This window comes from Cherax quadricarinatus, chromosome 29, assembly GCF_038502225.1.
Source record: "Cherax quadricarinatus isolate ZL_2023a chromosome 29, ASM3850222v1, whole genome shotgun sequence".
NCBI lineage: Eukaryota > Metazoa > Arthropoda > Malacostraca > Decapoda > Parastacidae > Cherax > Cherax quadricarinatus.
Window position 1 is genome coordinate 32,288,922 of NC_091320.1, and position 22,635 is coordinate 32,311,556.

The 22,635-nt window shown below is 43.4% G+C and overlaps 1 protein-coding gene across 1 annotated transcript; it reads left to right on the forward strand.

Moving 5' to 3' along the window:
* The first annotated feature begins 14,154 nt into the window (after window positions 1-14,154).
* On the forward strand, window positions 14,155-15,452 carry LOC128690432 (cuticle protein CP1499-like). The gene is made up of 2 exons (XM_053779109.2): window positions 14,155-14,201; window positions 14,814-15,452. Exons 1-2 carry the CDS (start codon window positions 14,190-14,192, stop codon window positions 15,306-15,308), a joined length of 507 nt encoding a protein of 168 aa, XP_053635084.2. The 5' UTR covers window positions 14,155-14,189; the 3' UTR covers window positions 15,309-15,452.
* The last annotated feature ends 7,183 nt before the right edge of the window (window positions 15,453-22,635 follow it).

A 22,635-nucleotide genomic window follows, 5' to 3' on the forward strand; every position in this document is an offset into this window, starting at 1 on the left:
CCAAACTCGTAACAATTTTTTTTAGTTGGGGGCCTTAGTTATATATATATACTCGAACCTACGAACCTTGGAACAAGGTACGCAGTTCTTTACCAATCTACCCACTCTGGACCAATACCTTGGAGCCCAGCTTGCGCTAGACTTTGATCCAAGGCAACCAGCTTTCAGGAAGAAGGCTTACAGCTTTTCATCTCATCCCCTGCATGCATCAGCCTTACTAGAGATATTAACAATGCAAGAAATTCGCAAGAGTAGGCGAAATATACACAAACACTGATCTCTGGCTGAAGGAGACTCTCCCTTCTCCCTGAAAGCTGGCTGCCTTGGATCAAAGTCTAGCGCAAGCGGGACTCCAAGGTATTGGTCCAGTGTGGGTAGATTGGTAAAGCACTGCGTACCTTGTTCCAAGGTTCGTAGGTTCGTGTGTGTGTGTGTGTGTACTCACCTATTTGTGGTTGCAGGGGTCGAGTCTAAGCTCCTGGCCCCGCCTCTTCACCGGTTGCTACGTGTGTGTGTGTGTGTGTGTGTGTGTGTGTGTGTGTGTGTGTGTGTGTGTGTGTGTGTAAGGGAAAAAAAATAAAGATTAGGATATAAAATGAGCCGAAGGAAAATACGAAGATATTCTCTCAGTATTACGGATCCTCCGTAGCTCTGTTGATAGCGCACTCGTCTCACGCACCGAGTGCCCGTGATTCGATCCCCGGCACGTGTGACAATGTTGGGCATGTTTCCTTACACCTGCTGCCCATGTTCACCTAGCAGTAAGTAGGTACCTGGATGTTAGTCACCTTACACCTGCTGTCCCTGTTCACCTAGCAGTAAGTAGGTACCTGGATGTTAGTCACCTTACACCTGCTGTCCCTGTTCACCTAGCAGTAAGTAGGTACCTGGATGTTAGTCACCTTACACCTGCTGTCTCTGTTCAACTAGCAGCAAATAGGCACTTGGATGTTAGTCGACTGGTGTATGTGGCATCCTGGGGGAGAAGATTAAATTACCACAATGGAAATAAGACAGCCAGTCCCCGATGACGTACTGACCTTACTGGGTTACCCTGGGTGGCTAACCCTCCCAACCCAGTGTGACGAACCCAAACAAATCTGATCTTAAAGAGGGCAGTGAACACGTGTAGTGCACCGGCAGGTGAGGTACATAATAACATAAGACTGGTCCTCACAAGCCAGGTCCTTATTCAAACCATCCAGACACAGTGGGTTCTGTGCCACGGCGGATATTAATCAGTGAACGGAGACAGAACCTGAGATTGAGATTTCAATCTCTCGCAGACATAATTAGGTGAGTACAATGATGTTTTAAAGCTGTTTCCTGTAGCCTCTATAACGCATCCTTGAACCTTAACAGCCGGACGTAAGCTGCACACTTGTGTTATGTCGCTATAGTCGGTTAATTTGCATTAACTTAAGCTAGCCTATAAAGAAGAAGAAGACACAAGGCAATAACTGGAACGATACATAAATAACCCGCAAATAGGAGAGAGGAGCTTACGACGACGTTTCGGTCCCTGTGACTGGTTGATGGTCCAAATCGTACCGAAATGTCGTCATAAGATTCTCTCTCTTATATGCAGATTATCTGCGTCTAAGATAACAAATCCTAGAATATCAAATCTTACACTTTCCTCCACGCTTAGATGTTGCAGAGATTAGCGAATTATAATGCAAACGAGAGCAACCATCGTCTTTTAAGATCAGATTGTTCTGTCTGTATGTTCGGCTTCTCTTTCACTTCGTCTTCGTCTTCAGCACAGTAAACTGGGCTTGTGCACGCTGTTATTACCACAGGAAATATTTTGTACGTCCTGATCAAGTCTCCTCTTCTACTTTCTTGCCCCTGTCCTTAGGTGCGGTACTTGGAATCTGTTTTGTTGGCTTTTGCGCTTCTCTCAATCCTGGTATATATCTGATGAATAATTTTTGGATTTTCACTATTTATGTTCTTACCTAGGAGTGATTATATATATATATATATATATATATATATATATATATATATATATATATATATATATATATATATATATATATATATATATATATATATATATATATATATATATATATATATATATATATATATATATATATATATATATATTTATATATATATATATATATATATATATATATATATATATATATATATTATATATATATATATATATATATATCTCTATATATATATATATATATATATATATATATATATATATATATATATATATATATATATATATATATATTTATATGTATATATATATATATATATATATATATTTATATGTATATATATATATATATATATATATATATTTATATGTATATATATATATATATATATTTATATTTATATATATATATACATATATATATATATATATATATATATATATATATATATATATATATATATATATATATATATATATATATATGTCGTGCCGAATAGGTAAAACTAGTCAATTAGCAAGAACTCATTTAAAGCTAAGTCCTTTCTAAAATTTTCTCTTATACGTTTAAAGATATATTTTTTTCATTAATGTTATTGTAAAAAAATTTAATTTTGCACCAAAAGAATCTTAGAAAACTTACCTAACCTTATTATAACAAGAACAATTTATTTTAGCCTAACCCAACTAAATATATTTTAGATTTGTTTATAATAATTTAATACTAAACAAACACAGTGAAATATATTTTTTTCGTTATGTTCAGAATGATTTTGGCGAAATTGTTGCATACACAAATTTTCGCTTGTCCTATATGACAAGATGAGCGTTGTTATTTAAGCCAAGATCGCAAGTTCTGCCTATTCGGCACGACATATATATATATATATATATATATATATATATATATATATATATATATATATATATATATATATATGTATACATATAGGGAGGTACCACCTCTAGAACTCTACTGGGGACCCTCATCCTCAGAGAAGACAATAAACGTTCCTCAGGGAAAACTCAAGGTTCTCCCCGGAGCTGTTTGAATAATTTCTTCTCCTACCACCCCCTATATTTTATATTCTATATGAAATTTTATTGATAGACAGAATACATTGACAGAAAACACAAACATGAATACATTGGTACAAAATATCAAAGATTATGAATCTCCTCCAGCTCCTCCGAAGCCGGACGCGAGCCAAGTATGCAGCAAACATTTCCCCTCTGGATGGCCACGCTGAGGCGCTGGAACATGAAAGTGGCTGCCCTTGGGTCCCTAGTGGTGTCGATATATTTGGATAACTAAAGTGTATCGAACACATGTAGATTGAAACTCATGTTATTAACTGATCTGTATACTTCGATCCTCTTCTGGGAGCCTCTTCTTCTGGCGAAGAGGATCCAGGAAGGGGATCGAAATATGCAGATACATTAATGTCCTGAGTTACTGTCCCCATGGAGGTTATCACTGAGCAGTTACACTCGTGGTTATATATTTTACGAATAATTTTGGCATCAGCCTTAAATATTTTACAACAGTTTATGCTCCTCTGGGAAAATCGTTTGAATGAATTAAAGACACAGCAGACGAAATAAACTGAAGACACAGCAGACGAAATAAACTGAAGACACAGTAGACGAAATAAACTGAAGACACAGTAGACGAAAGGAAATGTTGACATTTCTTCATTTACACATAAAATCTCTCATCTATTTTAATATCCTGACTTTTATTCCTGGTATAATGTCCAGCCTCCACATTAGTCTCTTATAAACAACTTCGTCGAAATTTTATTTTTTTTTAGAAATTCAGTTGTATAAATATTTGGTCATTGTAGTAAACAGAGGAATTTAATTTAGAAACTGTATCACATAAATCTATGAAACTTAAGTATATTTAATGAATAAACTTAGTGGATATGACAGAAAAAAATCGTAGAAAAAAGCTATACGTGCAAAGAAGAGCTTTGTTTGATATTATATTTGGGGTCTAAGTAGAGCTTTGTTAAAGTTTCCTTTGATGATAGTAATGTCTGTTTTTACTGTACTTGTCGACACGTATATTGTACTTGTCGACATGTATATTGTACTTGTCGACACGTATACTGTACTTGTCGACACGTATATTGTACTTGTCGACACGTATATTGTACTTGTCGACATGTATATTTTACTTGTCGACATGTATATTGTACTTGTCGACACGTATACTGTACTTGTCGACATGTATATTGTACTTGTCGACACGTATATTGTACTTGTCGACATGTATACTCTACTTGTCGACACATATACTGTACTTGTCGACACGTATACTGTACTTGTCGACACGTATATTGTACTTGTCGACATGTATATTGTACTTGTCGATATGCATATTGTGTGTCGACATGTATATTGTACTTGTCGACACGTATATTGTACTTGTCGACATGTATATTGTACTTGTCGACACGTATATTGTACTTGTCGACACGTATATTTTACTTGTCGACATGTATATTGTACTTGTCGACATGTATATTGTACTTGTCGACACGTATATTGTACTTGTCGACATGTATATTGTACTTGTCGACACGTATATAGTACTTGTCGACATGTATATTATACTTGTCGACACGTATATTGTACTTGTCGACACGTATACTGTACTTGTCGACATGTATACTCTACTTGTTGACACGTATACTGTACTTGTCGACACGCATACTGTACTTGTTGGCACGTATACTGTATTTGTCGACACGTATACTGTACTTGTCGACACGTATATTGTATGTGTCGATGCATATACTGTACTTGTCGACGCGTATACTGTACTTGTCGGCACGTATATTGTCCTGTCGACACGTATACTGTACTTCTCGACATGTATACTGTACTTGTCGACACGTGTACTATACATGTCGACACGTATGCTGTACGTGTAGACACGTATACTCACAAATATTCGAGCTAAAAATACAGACCACATAATGTAATAACTCGTAATTCCTCGTAACCTTCAAATTCACCCAATTGACCAAAAATATCCATTAGAAAACATACAGAGAAATTGAAAATATCGTTCTCGTATATCGCGCCCGTCATGCCAGGTCAAAGTTCATTGCTGAGCCAGCGTTTCCTAATGTAATTCGGATAGAATTATATATCTTCTTATCTGTCTATCACCTTCATTAGGTGGTAAACACGAGAGCTGATGAGATGTGTAAGGTCTTGTGTTTTTTTTTTTTTTTGCGTTGCTTTACATGTGTATGGTCGGTTATTTCTTCGGATTTAATTATTTAAAAAACTCATCCATTAGGATGATTTGCAATTGTGTTTGGGCCGGGCAGGGCCTGTGAGAGAGTGGGTGTGTGAGAGTGTGGGTGTGTGGGAGTGTGGGTGTGTGGGAGTGTGGGTGTGTGGGAGTGTGGGTGTGTGAGTTGTTGTGGTTGTGAGGGAGAGGAGAGTACGGTCCATTGCAAGGTGGATTCGGTCCCATCTAGGACGGGTTCGATCTTATTCAGGAGGGTTTTTCTCCATCAAGAACGGGTTCGGTCATTCCATGATGGGTTGGGCTCTCCACCCATGATCACATCTCCAAGAAAACGTATTTCCCAGAGCACGCGAGTTCACTCTTCCTCCTCGTGTGACCGTCCAAAATCATCTTGAAAATACACTTTCATTTTCTCTTCCCACTCAGAAATATTTCTGTGGCAAACAACGAGCAGGAAATGTGGCACAGTAAACGTAATTACTGTACGGTTAATTGGTATTAAGGTGTAAAAAGCCGTGACCACCACGAGTGTCATTAAGGCTGCGTGTTATCTTTACATCAAGGATGCTTTAATCTGTGTATATCAACTGATAAATACACACCTTTTGATGTTTATACCCGTCAGATCCCGTAGGAGCCGACGGGGGAAACGTTCTGGGATGCTGAAATGATGACAGTTGGTAATATACAGGTGGATTTGGCATGACATAAAATGCATTATTCTTCGGGGTTGTGTCCTCCTTGATACCTGAGCCGGAGGCCACAACTTTAAATTTGCTTGAAGAAGAGACACAGCTGCAGAACGAACTTAAATCGTAGCTTTATCAAGTGACTAACAGCTCCTGTATGTCTACGATACTGGCGCCAGTACAACACTGTAGACATAACTGCTAGTTGATACAGCAGCTCAACCACACGACATCACTCACACTGGCACTAGTATTAATAATAATATTGACAATAATAATAATAATAATAATAATAATAATAATAATAATAATAATAATAATAATAATAATAAGAAGAAGAAGAAGAAGAAGAAGAAGAAGAGGATGATGATTTCAGGTGAAAACGTCTCTCATCCTGTGACTGTGGAGAACATCAGACCAAAGAAGAATACGACACATGTGCAACACTTTGGGTGTCTTTATTACGTCGTTAATGAGGGACTGATCACCTCAAATTACCCCTTGGCGTTTCCCGTCGTCTCCAACGCATTCATCATTAAGACTGATGAAGGACACATCGCCTCAGACTTCACCTCTCCAACGTCTTCCACTGTCGTCAGGGATTATTCTCCGTATAGGGTTGATAAAGCCACTGGCTGGCGAAATGTCGTCCCTTGTGGAGATAACCAAGTGTTTTACATGTGTCTCATCATCTCCCCTGTGATGATAACAAGGTGTTGTACATGTGTCTCATCATCTATCCCCTCTGAGGATAACCAAGTGTTATACATGTGTCTCATCACCTCTCCATCTGAAGATAACGAAGTGTTATACATGTATCTCATCATCTCTACTGTGAAGATAACCAAGTGTTGTACATGTGTCTCATCATCTCCCCTGTGATGATAACAAGGTGTTGTACATGTGTCTCATCATCTATCCCCTCTGAGGATAACCAAGTGTTACACATGTGTCTCATCATCTTTTCCCTCTGAGGATAGCCAAGCGTTACACATGTGTCTCATCATCTGGTTGTCAGCAGTGTGTTCCAGTGGTATAACAACACCTGACCAACGTTAATTTAAGGCTTGTTTTTCCCTCCAATTACGTGCCCCTCAAGGAAGGTTCCTTGATGTTGGTGAGGGGCTCTTGATTTAGGGAATTGGATCTGTGCTCCAGTTCCCCGAATTAAGCCTGGATGCCTTCCACATCCCCCCCCAGGCGCTGTATAATCCTCCGGGTTTAGCGCTTCCCCCTTGATTATAATAATAATAATAATCCAATTACGTGACGCTCGACTCAAATCTGAGATTATTTTTGCTCCAAAAAGGTACAGGATCCGTGGAACAGAGCCCCTACGGTGAGCGATAACACGAAAATGTAGCCATTATGTAGGAGACATAGCAATTATGTAGGAGATGTAGCTATTATTTAGGAGATGTAGCCATCATGTAGGAGAGTTACCATGGAAGCCTGGCGATCAGTTTGCTGGACACGGCTGAGAGAGAGCAATACTGATCACAGGTAAAAAAAAAAAAAGCCTGATAATTATGATGTAAATATTATATGACTAGCTAGCTAGAGTCGTTCCCTTGAAGATATCTTCCTGGACTTCCTACTCATTTGTGCAACATTGCAAGTTCCTGATGATGTGTTAATTGCAAAACGAAAGGCCTAGAGCTATCATTCTACTCCCCCCTGTATCGCATGGTCTACGATATTTGCATAATATATATGTCGTGCCGAATACGTAAAACTGGTCAATTAGCAAGAACTCTTTTAAAATTCAGTCATTTCTGAAATTTTCTCTTATACGTTCAAAGATATATTTTTTCATTATAAAAAGAACAATTTATTTTAGCCTAACCCAACTAAATATATTTTAAATACGTTTACAATAATTTAGTACTAAACAAACACAATTAAATATATTTTTTTTCGTTAGGTTCAGAATGATTTTGGCGAAATTATTGCATACACAAATTTTCACTTGTCCTATATGGCAAGATGAACGTTGCTATTTAAGCCAAGATCGCAAGTTCTGCCTATTCGGCACGATATATATATATATATATATATATATATATATATATATATATATATATATATATATATATATATATATCATATGAAATCTTACATTATAGAGACTAAACAAGCTTAATTTTATGATCTGCGCAGCAACGCTTGCTTAATTAAAACAAGCACTAAGCCAAAGATCTGAAGCGTAATATTAAAACGCTACTCGAGAAATGGCCACAGATGTTTGCTGATATATTTTCCCCCTCATGGCACGAGCTAGAACAATGGGAGCCGGCGAGCCGACGAGGGCAGCTTGACACCTTGACGACCAGGAACTGTTCATCAGGTGAGTGAAATACAAGGTACGACCTTTCGCCTTCCCTCGTGAACTCCCTCCGTCAAGCACAATAACAATATCGCGCGAACAAAGGCGATCTGGCGAGTGGCCTCACGCGAGGTACAACCTCCGCGAGGTTGACCCTGATTCTGGTAAAAGAAGACCTTTTTTTCGTGTTTTCTTTTTTGATCCAAGGGATTGAGGAAGGTATCTTTCCTCTCCTTGCCTCCCTCCCTCCCTCCCTCGCATCAAACATGATGACCTCCCATTCTCCTTTGGACACCATTCTCCACTAATATGGGAGAATGGTGTCCAAAGGTAATTTGAGGTTTCACTTGCAATAGGCTTCACCTTTTGAGGTTCCGGACATCATGTCAGGGTTTCCATGACCTTAAAAAATGTAGCACACTAATGTATACAGAAACGACCTAAGAAGTGAATTACACTATATACAGAAACGACCTAAAGCTCAACTTTAAGATCAGATTCATTGGTTGCTATTATATATACGTTGCTTTAAGATAAACCGGAAACACACACACACACACACACACACACACGAGCGTGTACGCTATACCAAGGTATACTGACATTGAAAACGAAATACCAGACATACTGAGGAAAAAATGCTTTGAATTTCTCAATTACAGAAAATGCATCGTTCTTGAGATGAGAATATGTAATAAAGAAAATGAGAGTTGTTTAGTCTGTGTAGTTGTGTTAAGATTTAGGTGCCAGCGTGAGAGGAGGTGTGGGCTGGGCAGTCGAACTGTGGGAGGGAAAGTGTGGATGTGGGCGCAGCTTTGAGTAGACGAACGGATTTGTGGGGAGGTTGGGTCTTAAGCTGTGGGGCTGGGTAAAGGGCTGTGTAGGGCCGCGTACAGGGGCTGTGGGGGATAAGTGTAAAACTGTGGACGGTGGTGACAGAGCTGTGGGGCTGCGGTAAGGTCCTTCAGAACCACATACAATGGTATTCCACTGTGTACAATGGTATCCCACTGTATACAATGGTATCCTACTGCATACAATGGTATCCCACTGTATACAATGGTATCGCACTGTATACAATGGTATCCTACTGCATGCAATGGTATCCCACTATATACAATGGTATCCTACTGTATACAATGGTATCCCACTGTATACAATGGTATCGCACTGTATACAATGGTATCCTACTGCATGCAATGGTATCCCACTATATACAATGGTATCCCACTGTATACAATGGTATCCCACTGTATACAATAGTATCCCACTATATACAATGGTATCCCACTGTATACAATGGTATCCCACTGTATACAATGGTATCCCACTGTATACAATGGTATCCCACTGTATACAATGGTATCCCACAGTAATCTATTCCTTAAGATTCATTCCAATATATTTAACAACCAAATACTGATTTACCTGACCGAGAAAAAACTGCAGCTAGGTTTCAATCCGATCTATTACCTCAACACCTCCCATTCCCCTGGAAAGCTGTATGACCCTCTCCTCCCCCCACCCCGCCCACATGGGTTTAGCTCCTTCGTCAAGAACAAACTAATAATATAAATCCAAGACCCCATAAGATGTTAGAGCTGGCTCTAAGTGCGTAACAGAGTCAACACAGCTCTGTCGTTCCAGGTTGAGCTTTCCTTACCGGGGCCCGCGATTCGAACCCCCTTTAAGGCTTAGAGGTAGAGTCATTTTGGGAGATGTACTGACGAATGGGTAGACAGACGAGAGATATAGAGCAAGTCTTTGTTGGAAGGACGTTACGCTCTGTGCAGAGCTTAGCCAAAGCATGACATGATAAAGCTCTACACAGAGTGAAACATGACATGATAAAGCTCTACACAGAGTGAAACATGACATGATAAAGCTCTACACAGAGTGAAACATGACATGATAAAGCTCTATACAGAGTGAAACATGACATGATAAAGCTCTACACAGAGCGAAACATGACATGATAAAGCTCTATACAGAGTGAAACATGACATGATAAAGCTCTATACAGAGTGAAACATGACATGATAAAGCTCTATACAGAGTGAAACATGACATGATAAAGCTCTACACAGAGCGAAACATGACATGATAAAGCTCTATACAGAGTGAAACATGACATGATAAAGCTCTACACAGAGCGAAACATGCCGTGATAAAGCTCTACACAGAGCGAAACATGACATGATAAAGCTCTACACAGAGTGAAACATGACAAGATAAAGCTCTACACAGAGCGAAACATGAGACGATAACTCTCTACAGAATGAAACATGACATGATAAAGCTCTATACAGAATGAAACATGACATGATAAAGCTCTATACAGAGTGAAACATGACATGATAAAGCTCTACACAGAGTGAAACATGACATGATAAAGCTCTACACAGAGTGAAACATGACATGATAAAGCTCTATACAGAGTGAAACATGACATGATAAAGCTCTATACAGAGTGAAACATGACATGATAAAGCTCTATACAGAGTGAAACATGACATGATAAAGCTCTATACAGAGTGAAACATGACATGATAAAGCTCTATACAGAGTGAAACATGACATGATAAAGCTCTATACAGAGTGAAACATGACATGATAAAGCTCTATACAGAGTGAAACATGACATGATAAAGCTGTATACAGAGTGAAACATGACATGATAAAGCTCTATACAGAGTGAAACATGACATGATAAAGCTCTATACAGAGTGAAACATGACATGATAAAGCTCTATACAGAGTGAAACATGACATGATAAAGCTCTATACAGAGTGAAATATGACATGATAAAGCTCTACACAGAGTGAAACATGACATGATAAAGCTCTATACAGAATGAAACATGACATGATAAAGCTCTACACAGAGTGAAACATGACATGATAAAGCTCTACACAGAGTGAAACATGACATGATAAAGCTCTACACAGAGTGAAACATGACATGATAAAGCTCTATACAGAATGAAACATGACATGATAAAGCTCTACACAGAGTGAAACATGACATGATAAAGCTCTATACAGAATGAAACATGACATGATAAAGCTCTACACAGAGTGAAACATGACATGATAAAGCTCTATACAGAATGAAACATGACATGATAAAGCTCTATACAGAGTAAAACATGACATGATAAAGCTCTACACAGAGTGAAACGTTGTCCCACGTTCAAAGAAAAAAAAATATGATAAACCCGAGTGGGTGATGTAGCGCAAAGATTGACGGAGGCTCGACCCTCCGGTCGCCTGCGTAGTCATACTGGCGGTTATATAGACGGCATCAGTTGCAACAGAACACGTGAGGTGACTTCAGGAAGCATGGTGCTGGTGTTCAGTGTGTGTTCTGCAGGTCAGCGTGGGTCAGGGGTGAGAGTGGGAGTGTGTGAGGGAGGATGTAGTCACAATGGGTTAAGGGCGTGGTGGTTAAGGGCGTGGTGGTTAAGGGCGTGGTGGTTAAGGGCGTGGTGGTTAATGGCGTGGTGGTTAAGGGGAAGGGAGTTAAAGGCGTGGGTAGTGAGGGTGTGGTGGTGCAGAAGAAGGTGGTAGCAGGGAGTCGAAAGATTTAAATGAATATCAGCAGTCGTCTAGAGGCAATTGTTCATTGGTATATTCACTCAAAACATCCGTCGAGTAGACGTTGCGGTCCTAGCACCTTGCAGTTAACATCCCAGGTCCGGAACATCACCAATACAAGTCGATGGCAAAGGTGAACTTCCCCAAGAAGAAGGAGAGAAACCTAGACAAAATGACGTCTACATTAGGGTGTTGCTGTAGACGTTAGTTAGGTGAGGCAAAGGTGTCTTAAGTGTATGGCATCATGTCCAGTTCCCTGCCGAAAAACGGATTTTTTTGTGTGTGTGCTGTATACCCGCTCCTCCAGGAGGTACCGAGAGTGGCCTCACTTACTCCCTTCACCTCCACCGTTAAGATAATACATGCTCTTTTGGCCTCAGTTTTCTTACCTCCTCCCTGACGTAACTCTACTGTACCATTATCTTCGTAATAAGTCTCAGTAGCATTATACACGCTGGTAAACATTTTTATTATTTTTGTATTACATCTCATTGGTTTTCAAATTACCTTTTTTTTATAAGGAGATGGATGCATATACTTATGTTTGCAGTGCGTCAGTACATTAATTTAAAAAGAGAGATTTTAATGAGAGTCGATGAAATCTGGGACAAAGTCGTGAAAAATGTTTACCAATTTGCGTCTAGCGGAAGGCTGGGAAACTTTTGCGTCATTTAGCATCTAAGATGTAGTAATGCATCGTGAATGGCCCTGTGGCTGCGGGCCCTTGATGCAGTGCCTCTGGCTGGAGCGTGGTTGATTACTATCTGGCAGTCAGGGTGCCCTTGGGCCCTGTGGCTAGGGCGCGGCAGGTCACAGAGGAGGCTGGTGTCTTCGTTTCCCTGCACCACGACGGTGAGGCTCTGCTCGTAACTCTTGGAATAAGTTGGGGATCCAGTAATGCCACCTACGTACGCCATTCTAACCCGACCCGAACACAGAGGAAGCTGTGCATCTGTCCACCACCTCAACGGCAGACGGAAGCTTAAAGTCTATCGACTACACTCTCGTGTAGTCGATAGACTTCAAGCTCCTATTAACCAACCAACTTGACTTTGACATCAAAGTCATTAGTAGAAAAAGTTCTATTTCTAACGATTGTTATCAAATAAGTTCACGTTTAAGTTTCTTAAGACACAAATCACTGTATTGATTAATTTCTTTACAATAACTGAGTAAAATATTATATGTCCGTTGCTTAATATAACATTATGATACACCGAATTAAAAGGCTTCCATACAACTGTTTCTTAAGATAAACATCTCTAAACGGAGTAATAAGATCAAGTAATAATTTGCTACTCTTGTACCGATTAATAATTTAAATAATCATTAATCACAGTTAGCTTCGTCTTTTTCTTAACCTCATCTGTAAAAATTCCTCTAACATCAACACACACCTTTTCCAGCCTCAAATATCCGAAAATAAATGTTTATTGAAACCTAAAAAGCCGTCGGGTGCCAGGCGGCTGAGCCAGGCTCGTGACAAACCATTGAAACATGTTTCTTTTGATTATCAGATTACCATTCCATTTAAATGGTTATAATAATAACCACATTTTTTAAAGAGGTGGAGGGATAAGCCAGCGGAAGGCCTCGGTCAGATGACCAAAAGCTCCAACAGCGGGTCATCATCTAAGACCCGCGTCAGAAACCACTTGTCCTGTTTCCTGACAAACTTTACCTAACCTAACCTACGTCAACACTGTAGTAGGATTTTTTTTCTCTCAATGAGCCGTTGTTACGTCAATCTTAAAGTTAATTAATTACACTCTTGTAAAATAGACTGGTAGCCTGACAGCCAAGGTATATTTTCTAGCCAGACTTATCCTAGCTAGACTTATCCTAGCCAGACTTATCCTAGCCAGACTTATCCTAGCCAGACTTATCCTAGCCAGACTTATCCTAGCCAGATTTATCCTAACCAGACTTATCCTAGAAGAGTAAAGCTACTTAGGTCTCACTGATGTGAGTAAATGGCTTTCTGAATTAATTTGTACCAAATGTTCGTTTTTAAATAATATAAATGTACATTTTTTAAATCAATGTCAAATGCAAGATACGGGCAGCACGAGAAAATAAATTTGAAAAACCACTGTCCTAAAAACAGTCCCAGGACATCGTGGTGTTGCAAAAGGCTGCGGACACGAGCTACAAGAACATTTTGATTGTGAAATGGCCGCAATGCAAAGAAAATCAGTTACATCAAAATTAAACAATGTGAAGGCCGGAGGTGGAGTTTCAGAGAGAGAGAGAGGACGCTGAGGGACGGGTATACTGTATATATACAGCGAGCCACTAACCTCAGTCATCAGTCTGGCTCCAACCTCTCACATACACATCATGAGGACTCTGGTAAGTTGTGCCCCCTTAGAGTAAATTCACATCAGCAATATTATCTTCAGTCAATTCACAGTTACAGCTTATACTATCAGTCAGTCAACAGTTATATCTTACACTGTCATTTAATTCACAGTTATGGAAAAAGACACTTATGTACAGTTCAGGACATTTATTAAAGGAAACGTTTCGCCACGAGTGGCTTCTTCAGTCCTAATAGGACTGAAGAAGCCACTCGTGGCGAAACGTTTCCTTTAATAAATGTCCTGAACTGTACATAAGTGTCTTTTTCCACATCTTGTCGGTATCACCATACCATTTCCTCAATTCACAGTTACAGTTTACAATATTACTTGCTGCTCCTACAAACGCCACGAGATAAAAATCATATTACAAACCCAATGCTGGAACTTTAATTCTAGCAGACATTCTCACGACACTGAAGATTTACGTCAATAAGGTTCATTATTTTTAAAACTTAGTCATAACACTGGCACATCTGACTTTCAACTAGAAGGTTGAAAAGGGTATTGACTGCTTTATGTTTCTAAAGAGACTTGCCTTTAGGCCAAGCTTTAAGACTTCGTTGTCTGATCCGTCACATTCATGTTGCTCTTCGCGTTGCAGGTTGTTTTGGCAGTGATAGGCGTGTGTTCGGGCGGCTATCAGGCCTACAACCCTGGCTATGGCTACGGCGTTCAGCCCAAGTATGTGGGACCCGTGGCTTCCGTCATCCCCGCTGGTGTGGACGGTAAGATCATCCCCGTCTCAGACACCTACGAAGTCGCTGCTGCTAAAGATGCCTTCTTCAAGGCCTACAACGACCAGCTGGATGTTATCAAGTCTCGTCGTTATGGCACCCCCGGCTACGCCTCAACTCTCCCTGTCTATAAAGCTTCTGTTGCCCCCGCCTTCGCCTTCGCCTCCGGCGGCGCCTACGGTGCCCCCGCAGTGACTTACGGTGCACCAGCCGGGTCCTACAAAAATTTCGCCTACCACGGTCCTCCCACTCAGGTCCCCGACACTCCCGAGGTGTCGGCCGCAAAGCATGAGTTCTTCAAGCTCTACAACAAGCAAGCGGCAGCCGCAGCCGCAGCCCCAGACCTCTACACTTACCACTGACCCTCACTATTACATCTTAACTCGCTTGTTTCTGCTATTATGTGCCCAATTTCGCTTTAAAATGTATCAAGAATCTGAAAACTATTAAAAATAACAGAATCCAAGTTAACTGCATTATTTCAGCAATAAAATGGAGAAAATTTATTCCTGCCGGAATTTATTTAATTTTAAGGTTACATTTAAGACTGCAAATAAGCGAGAGGAAAAAAAACTCGTAAAAATTTTTAATGTGACTATCGACTGTGTTTATCACATTTGCTGTAAATAGTGAATATATACTGTACAGTGACATACCTAGAGTATATCTGGAGAGGAATTCGGGGGTCAACGCCCCCGCAGCCCGGTCTGAGACCAGGCCTCGTCATGAGGCCTGGTCATGGACCAAGCTGTGGGGGCGTTGACCCCCAAAACATCCTCCAGGTATATACCTGGCAAATACGGAAGGATGTCGAGGCGAGGTTGAAACAACACAAATATTGAACAACTAAAGTATAATGAACACTTGTCAATGTTCAATAATAAAATCCACTTTGAGACAGACACACAGGAGATTGATTGTTCTGTGTATTTCAACGATCTTCTGTTGAAGAGGATCCCAGAAGCCAGTTAAAATATACAGGTGAATTAATCTCCTGGGTTTGTGTCTCCATGTGGGTTATTACTGAGCAACGTAAACATTCTATAAGAGACGGACACGAGTTCACCTCTGTTGTCTCATATTAAAACGACAAGTCACCTGGTAGACTAAAAACATGCAATTAAAGCAAGTCACCTGGTAGACTAAGAACTTGCTATTAAAACGACAAGTCAAATGGAGACTAAGAACATGATTAAATACAATTATTTTATTTATTTATTTATTTATTTATTTTTGATGAAGGTAACATTTTGGAATCGTGTTAAAATATACCATTAATATATACCGCCATCCTGGATATTTTCACATGAAACATCTTCTGGTTACATAAGTATACTGAGGTGGACTTACTGGCCTCTTCTGGGTAGGTCTTAACCATTTTCCAGTCAGTTCCTGCCACCTGTCGTTACGCAAAGTTAGATCTCCATACAGACGTTACTTGATGATGGTTGTTCTCTTGTATTATATCAACAAGTATATTTATTTACGATATACTCAGTGCATTTTGAAATATATATAAAGTTTTCTACCAATAAGTCTCAGACTCTTCCTTGTTTAATCTGTTTTTTTCTTTTCTAAACTGCGTTTGTTACTCTTCATTTTCTGCAGTTTTACGATGTGTGTGTGTGTGCAGCGTACAATAAGAGTCGACCGTCATGTTGACTCTCCATCTACCTTGGTACCTTCTCTCCATCTTCTTTATATCCTGACGTAATCTTCCTCTTTACTCAGAGTTCCCAGTTCTTCCGGTAAGTAGTCCAAATGAGCGTCCAAGAATTTGTGTATCTCATATCACCTCCTAACGTCTTCAGCTTCTCCAGCATCCTCTTCACCTAAGAACTCCTTTTATGTGACATATTTGAAGACAATCCATGCCTCTCTTTTTCAATATCAAGAGTTTTCAAAATTCTCATCCTGGGGAAGTTTCCTTATATCTGGCGCGACAGATATGACTTTTGGAAGCTTATGGGAGAATTTTCAAGGTTTTCAGGTGGAATTTGCACTGGTATGTCTGGTCATGAGCAACAGATCGTAGGTCAGTTGGAAGGTTTGGATACAAAAATCACTCTTTTTGTATTTTTGTGTTGTACCCTTCGACATTACAGGAGGAAAAGTTGCAGTAATCACTGAGATTTTTGTGGGGGGTCCTTTCTGTTTATTTTAAAACCATAATGAAAAAAATTTCGTACCTTTCGTCCACTGCGTTAGTTCTTCACATAAAATATTACAGACACTGTCTGTAGTGTTAACACAGCCTCGAGTAGCCATCGTCACAACAGCCACGGCTCTTCGGAAACAATGAAAATTATAATAAACACCTGTATTAAAATAATACGCAAAATACAATACACGTCAGTACAGTGAAGAGACATGACAACAAGAGTCATCTTACAGCCTCCACTTGTGTCCTGTAGCACCTCCCTCTCTCCCTCAGTCCCAGGCTCCACCAGTGGCCTGTAACACCTCCCTCTCTCCCTCAGTCCCAGCCTCCACTAGTGGCCTATAACACCTCCCTCTCTCACTCTGTCCCAGCCTCCACCAGTGGCCTATAACACCTCCCTCTCTCCCTCAGTCCCAGCCTCCACTAGTGGCCTGTAACACCTCCCTCTCTCCCTCAGTCCCAGCCTCCACTAGTGGCCTGTAACACCTCCCTCTCTCCCTCAATCCCAGCCTCCACTAGTGGCCTGTAACACCTCCCTCTCTCACCCAGTCCCAGCCTCCACTAGTGGCCTGTGGCACCTCCCTCTCTCCCTCAGTCCCAGCCTCCAGTAGTGGCCTGTAACACCTCCCTCTCTCACTCAGTCCCAGCCTCCACTAGTGGCCTGTAACACTTCCCTCTCTCCCTCAGTCCCAGCCTCCACTAGTGGCCTGTAACACCTCCCTCTCTCACTCAGTCCCAGCCTCCACTAGTGGCCTGTAACACCTCCCTCTCTCACTCAGTCCCAGCCTCCACTAGTGGCCTGTAACACCTCCCTCTCTCAGTCCCAGCCTCCACTAGGGCCTGTAACACCTGTCTCTCTCCTTCAGTCCCAGCCTCCACTAGGGCCTGTAACACCTCCCTCTCTCCCTCAGTCCCAGCCTCAACTAGGGCCTGTAACACCTCCCTCTCTCCCTCAGTCCCAGCCTCCACTAATGGCCTGTAACACCTCCCTCTCTCACTCAGTCCCAGCCTCCACTAGTGGCCTGTAACACCTCCCTCTCTCCCTCAGTCCCAGTCTCCACTAGTGGCCTGTAACACCTCCCTCTCTCACTCAGTCCCAGCCTCCACTAGGGCCTGTAACACCTGTCTCTCTCCCTCAGACCCAGCCTCCACTAGGGCCTGTAACACCTCCCTCTCTCATTCAGTCCCAGCCTCAACTAGGGCCTGTAACACCTCCCTCTCTCACTCAGTCCCAGCCTCCACTAGTGGCCTGTAACACCTCCCTCTCTCCCTCAGTCCCAGCCTCCACTAGTGGCCTGTAACACCTCCCTCTCTGAGTCCCAGACTCCGCTAGTGCCCTGTAACATCTCCCTCTCTCAGTCCCAGCCTCCACTAGTGGCCTGTAGCACCTCCCTCTCTCCCTCAGTCCCAGCCTCCACTAGTGGCCTGTAACACCTCCCTCTCTCCCTCAGTCCCAGCCTCAACTAGGGCCTGTAACACCTCCCTCTCTCCCTCAGTCCCAGCCTCTACTAGGGCCTGTAACACCTCCCTCTCTCCCTCAGTCCCAGCCTCCACTAGGGCCTGTAACACCTCCCTCTCTCCCTCAGTCCCAGCCTCCACTAGTGGCCTGTAACACCTCCCTCTCTCCCTCAGTCCCAGCCTCCACTAGTGGCCTGTAACACCTCCCTCTCTCCCTCAGTCCCAGCCTCCACTAGTGGCCTGTAACACCTCCCTCTCTCACTCAGTCCCAGCCTCCACTAGTGGCCTGTAACACCTCCCTCTCTCAGTCCCAGCCTCCACTAGGGCCTGTAACACCTGTCTCTCTCCTTCAGTCCCAGCCTCCACTAGGGCCTGTAACACCTCCCTCTCTCCCTCAGTCCCAGCCTCAACTAGGGCCTGTAACACCTCCCTCTCTCCCTCAGTCCCAGCCTCCACTAATGGCCTGTAACACCTCCCTCTCTCACTCAGTCCCAGCCTCCACTAGTGGCCTGTAACACCTCCCTCTCTCCCTCAGTCCCAGTCTCCACTAGTGGCCTGTAACACCTCCCTCTCTCAGTCCCAGCCTCCACTAGGGCCTGTAACACCTGTCTCTCTCCCTCAGACCCAGCCTCCACTAGGGCCTGTAACACCTCCCTCTCTCATTCAGTCCCAGCCTCAACTAGGGCCTGTAACACCTCCCTCTCTCACTCAGTCCCAGCCTCCACTAGTGGCCTGTAACACCTCCCTCTCTCACTCAGTCCCAGCCTCCACTAGTGGCCTGTAACACCTCCCTCTCTGAGTCCCAGACTCCGCTAGTGCCCTGTAACATCTCCCTCTCTCAGTCCCAGCCTCCACTAGTGGCCTGTAGCACCTCCCTCTCTCCCTCAGTCCCAGCCTCCACTAGTGGCCTGTAACACCTCCCTCTCTCCCTCAGTCCCAGCCTCAACTAGGGCCTGTAACACCTCCCTCTCTCCCTCAGTCCCAGCCTCTACTAGGGCCTGTAACACCTCCCTCTCTCCCTCAGTCCCAGCCTCCACTAATGCCTGTAACACCTCCCTCTCTCCCTCAGTCCCAGCCTCCACTAGTGGCCTCTAACACCTCCCTCTCTCCCTCAGTCCCAGCCTCCACTAGTGGCCTGTAACACCTCCCTCTCTCCCTCAGTCCCAGCCTCCACTAGTGGCCTGTAACACCTCCCTCTCTCAGTCCCAGACTCCACTAGGGCCTGTAACACCTGTCTCTCTCCCTCAGTCCCAGCCTCCACTAGGGCCTGTAACACCTCCCTCTCTCCCTCAGTCCCAGCCTCAACTAGGGCCTGTAACACCTCCCTCTCTCCCTCTGTTCCAGCCTCCACTAATGGCCTGTAACACCTCCCTCTCTCACTCAGTCCCAGCCTCCACTAGTGGCCTGTAACACGTCCCTCTCTCCCTCAGTCCCAGCCTCCACTAGTGGCCTGTAACACCTCCCTCTCTGAGTCCCAGCCTCCGCTAGTGCCCAGTAACACCTCCCTCTCTCAGTCCCAGCCTCCACTAGTGGCCTGTAACACCTCCCTCTCTCCCTCAGTCCCAGCCTCCACTAGTGGCCTGTAACACCTCTCTCTCTCCCTCAGTCCCAGCCTCCACTAGGGCCTGTAACACCTCCCTCTCTCCCTCAGTCCCAGCCTCTACTAGGGCCTGTAACACCTCCCTCTCTCCCTCAGTCCCAGCCTCCACTAGGGCCTGTAACACCTCCCTCTCTCCCTCAGTCCCAGCCTCTACTAGGGCCTGTAACACCTCCCTCTCTCCCTCAGTCCCATCCTCCACTAGTGGCCTGTAACACCTCCCTCTCTCACTCAGTCCCAGCCTCCACTAGTGGCCTGTAACACCTCCCTCTCTCCCTCAGTCCCAGCCTCCACTAGTGGCCTGTAACACCTCCCTCTCTCCCTCAGTCCCAGCCTCCACTAATGGCCTGTAACACCTCCCTCTCTCCCTCAGTCCCAGCCTCCACTAGTGGCCTGTAACACCTCCCTCTCTCCCTCAGTCCCAGCCTCCACTAGTGGCCTGTAACACCTCCCTCTCTCCCTCAGTCCCAGCCTCCACTAGGGCCTGTAACACCTCCCTCTCTCCCTCAGTCCCAGCCTCTACTAGGGCCTGTAACACCTCCCTCTCTCCCTCAGTCCCAGCCTCCACTAGGGCCTGTAAAACCTCCCTCTCTCCCTCAGTCCCAGCCTCCACTAGGGCCTGTAACACCTCCCTCTCTCCCTCAGTCCCAGCCTCTACTAGGGCCTGTAACACCTCCCTCTCTCCCTCAGTCCCAGCCTCCACTAGTGGCCTGTAACACCTCCCTCTCTCACTCAGTCCCAGCCTCCACTAGTGGCCTGTAACACCTCCCTCTCTCCCTCAGTCCCAGCCTCCACTAGTGGCCTGTAACACCTCCCTCTCTCCCTCAGTCCCAGCCTCCACTAGTGGCCTGTAACACCTCCCTCTCTTCCTCAGTCCCAGCCTCCACTAGTGGCCTGTAACACCTCCCTTTCTCCCTCAGTCCCAGCCTCCACTAGTGCCCTGTAACACCTCCCTCTCTCCCTCAGTCCCAGCCTCCACTAGGGCCTGTAACACCTCCCTCTCTCACTCAGTTCCAGCCTCCACTAGGGCCTGTAACACCTCCCTCTCTCACTCAGTCCCAGCCTCCACTAGGGCCTGTAACACCTCCCTCTCTCACTCAGTCCCAGCCTCCACTAGGGCCTGTAACACCTCCCTCTCTAACTCAGTCCCAGCCTCCACTAGTGGCCTGTAACACCTCCCTCTCTCACTCAGTCCCAGCCTCCACTAGTGGCCTGTAACACCTCCCTCTCTCCCTAAGTCCCAGCCTCCACTAGTGGCCTGTAACACCTCCCTCTCTCCCTCAGTCCCAGCCTCCACTAGTGGCCTGTAACACCTCCCTCTCTCCCTCAGTCCCAGCCTCCACTAGTGGCCTGTAACACCTCCCTCTCTCACTCAGTCCCAGCCTCCACTAGGGCCTGTAACACCTCCCTCTCTCACTCAGTCCCAGCCTCCACTAGTGGCCTGTAGCACCTCCCTCTCTCCCTCAGTCCCAGCCTCCACTAGTGGCCTGTAACACCTCCCTCTCTCACTTAGTCCCAGCCTCCACTAGGGCCTGTAACACCTCCCTCTCTCACTCAGTCCCAGCCTCCACTAGTGGCCTGTAACACCTCCCTCTCTCACTCAGTCCCAGCCTCCACTAGTGGCCTGTAACACCTCCCTCTCTCACTCAGTCCCAGCCTCCACTAGGGCCTGTAACACCTCCCTCTCTCACTCAGTCCCAGCCTCCACTAGTGGCCTGTAACACCTCCCTCCCCCCATCACACCCTCCTTCCCTGCCACCCACATTCACGTTAACACTGTCATATGACAGGAGATAGTGACACAATCATTTTGTAAGCGACTGAACAATCTGTTCATGATACATAAATCTAAAAATCGTTTATGAAATCAGTGCATCTAGACTGAAAAAAAAATCAGATAACAAATGTTATCAAAGATATTTTAGGCCTCTGACCGGATTTACTGATTTATTTATTTTAACTTAAATATATATTTTTAAGTGTCCAATATAAAATGTACATTTTTTTTAATAATGGAAGAATTTCAAGAAAATTTACATTATAAGGTAGAAGTATCAACATATTTCTTTATTGTGTTTACATCATTTTCTGGAACACAAGATATGTTGGTGGTAATTATAAAATATCTGTCAACAAAACGCTTTCATTGTTCTTTTATCCATGAACTTTTAATAACAAATACGTAGTACTCGCAGGAACGTGGGAAAGAACACCCAGTGTTCTTTCTCACGTTGAACCTATTCGCCACTCGGGGTGAAACGTTTCGCCACTCGGGGTGAAACGTTTTGTCTAATGTCCTGAATTATACATAAGTGTCTTAATCCACAGTGATCCTCTTGTCTTGTAAATTGATCAGTGTAATACCAGTGTGTGTATATATGTAACATATATACAGCGTTTATGCACTGAAATATGTGTATATCTTAATGTATATACACTATATTGCCCTGCTTTAGGAATTTATATGAATTAC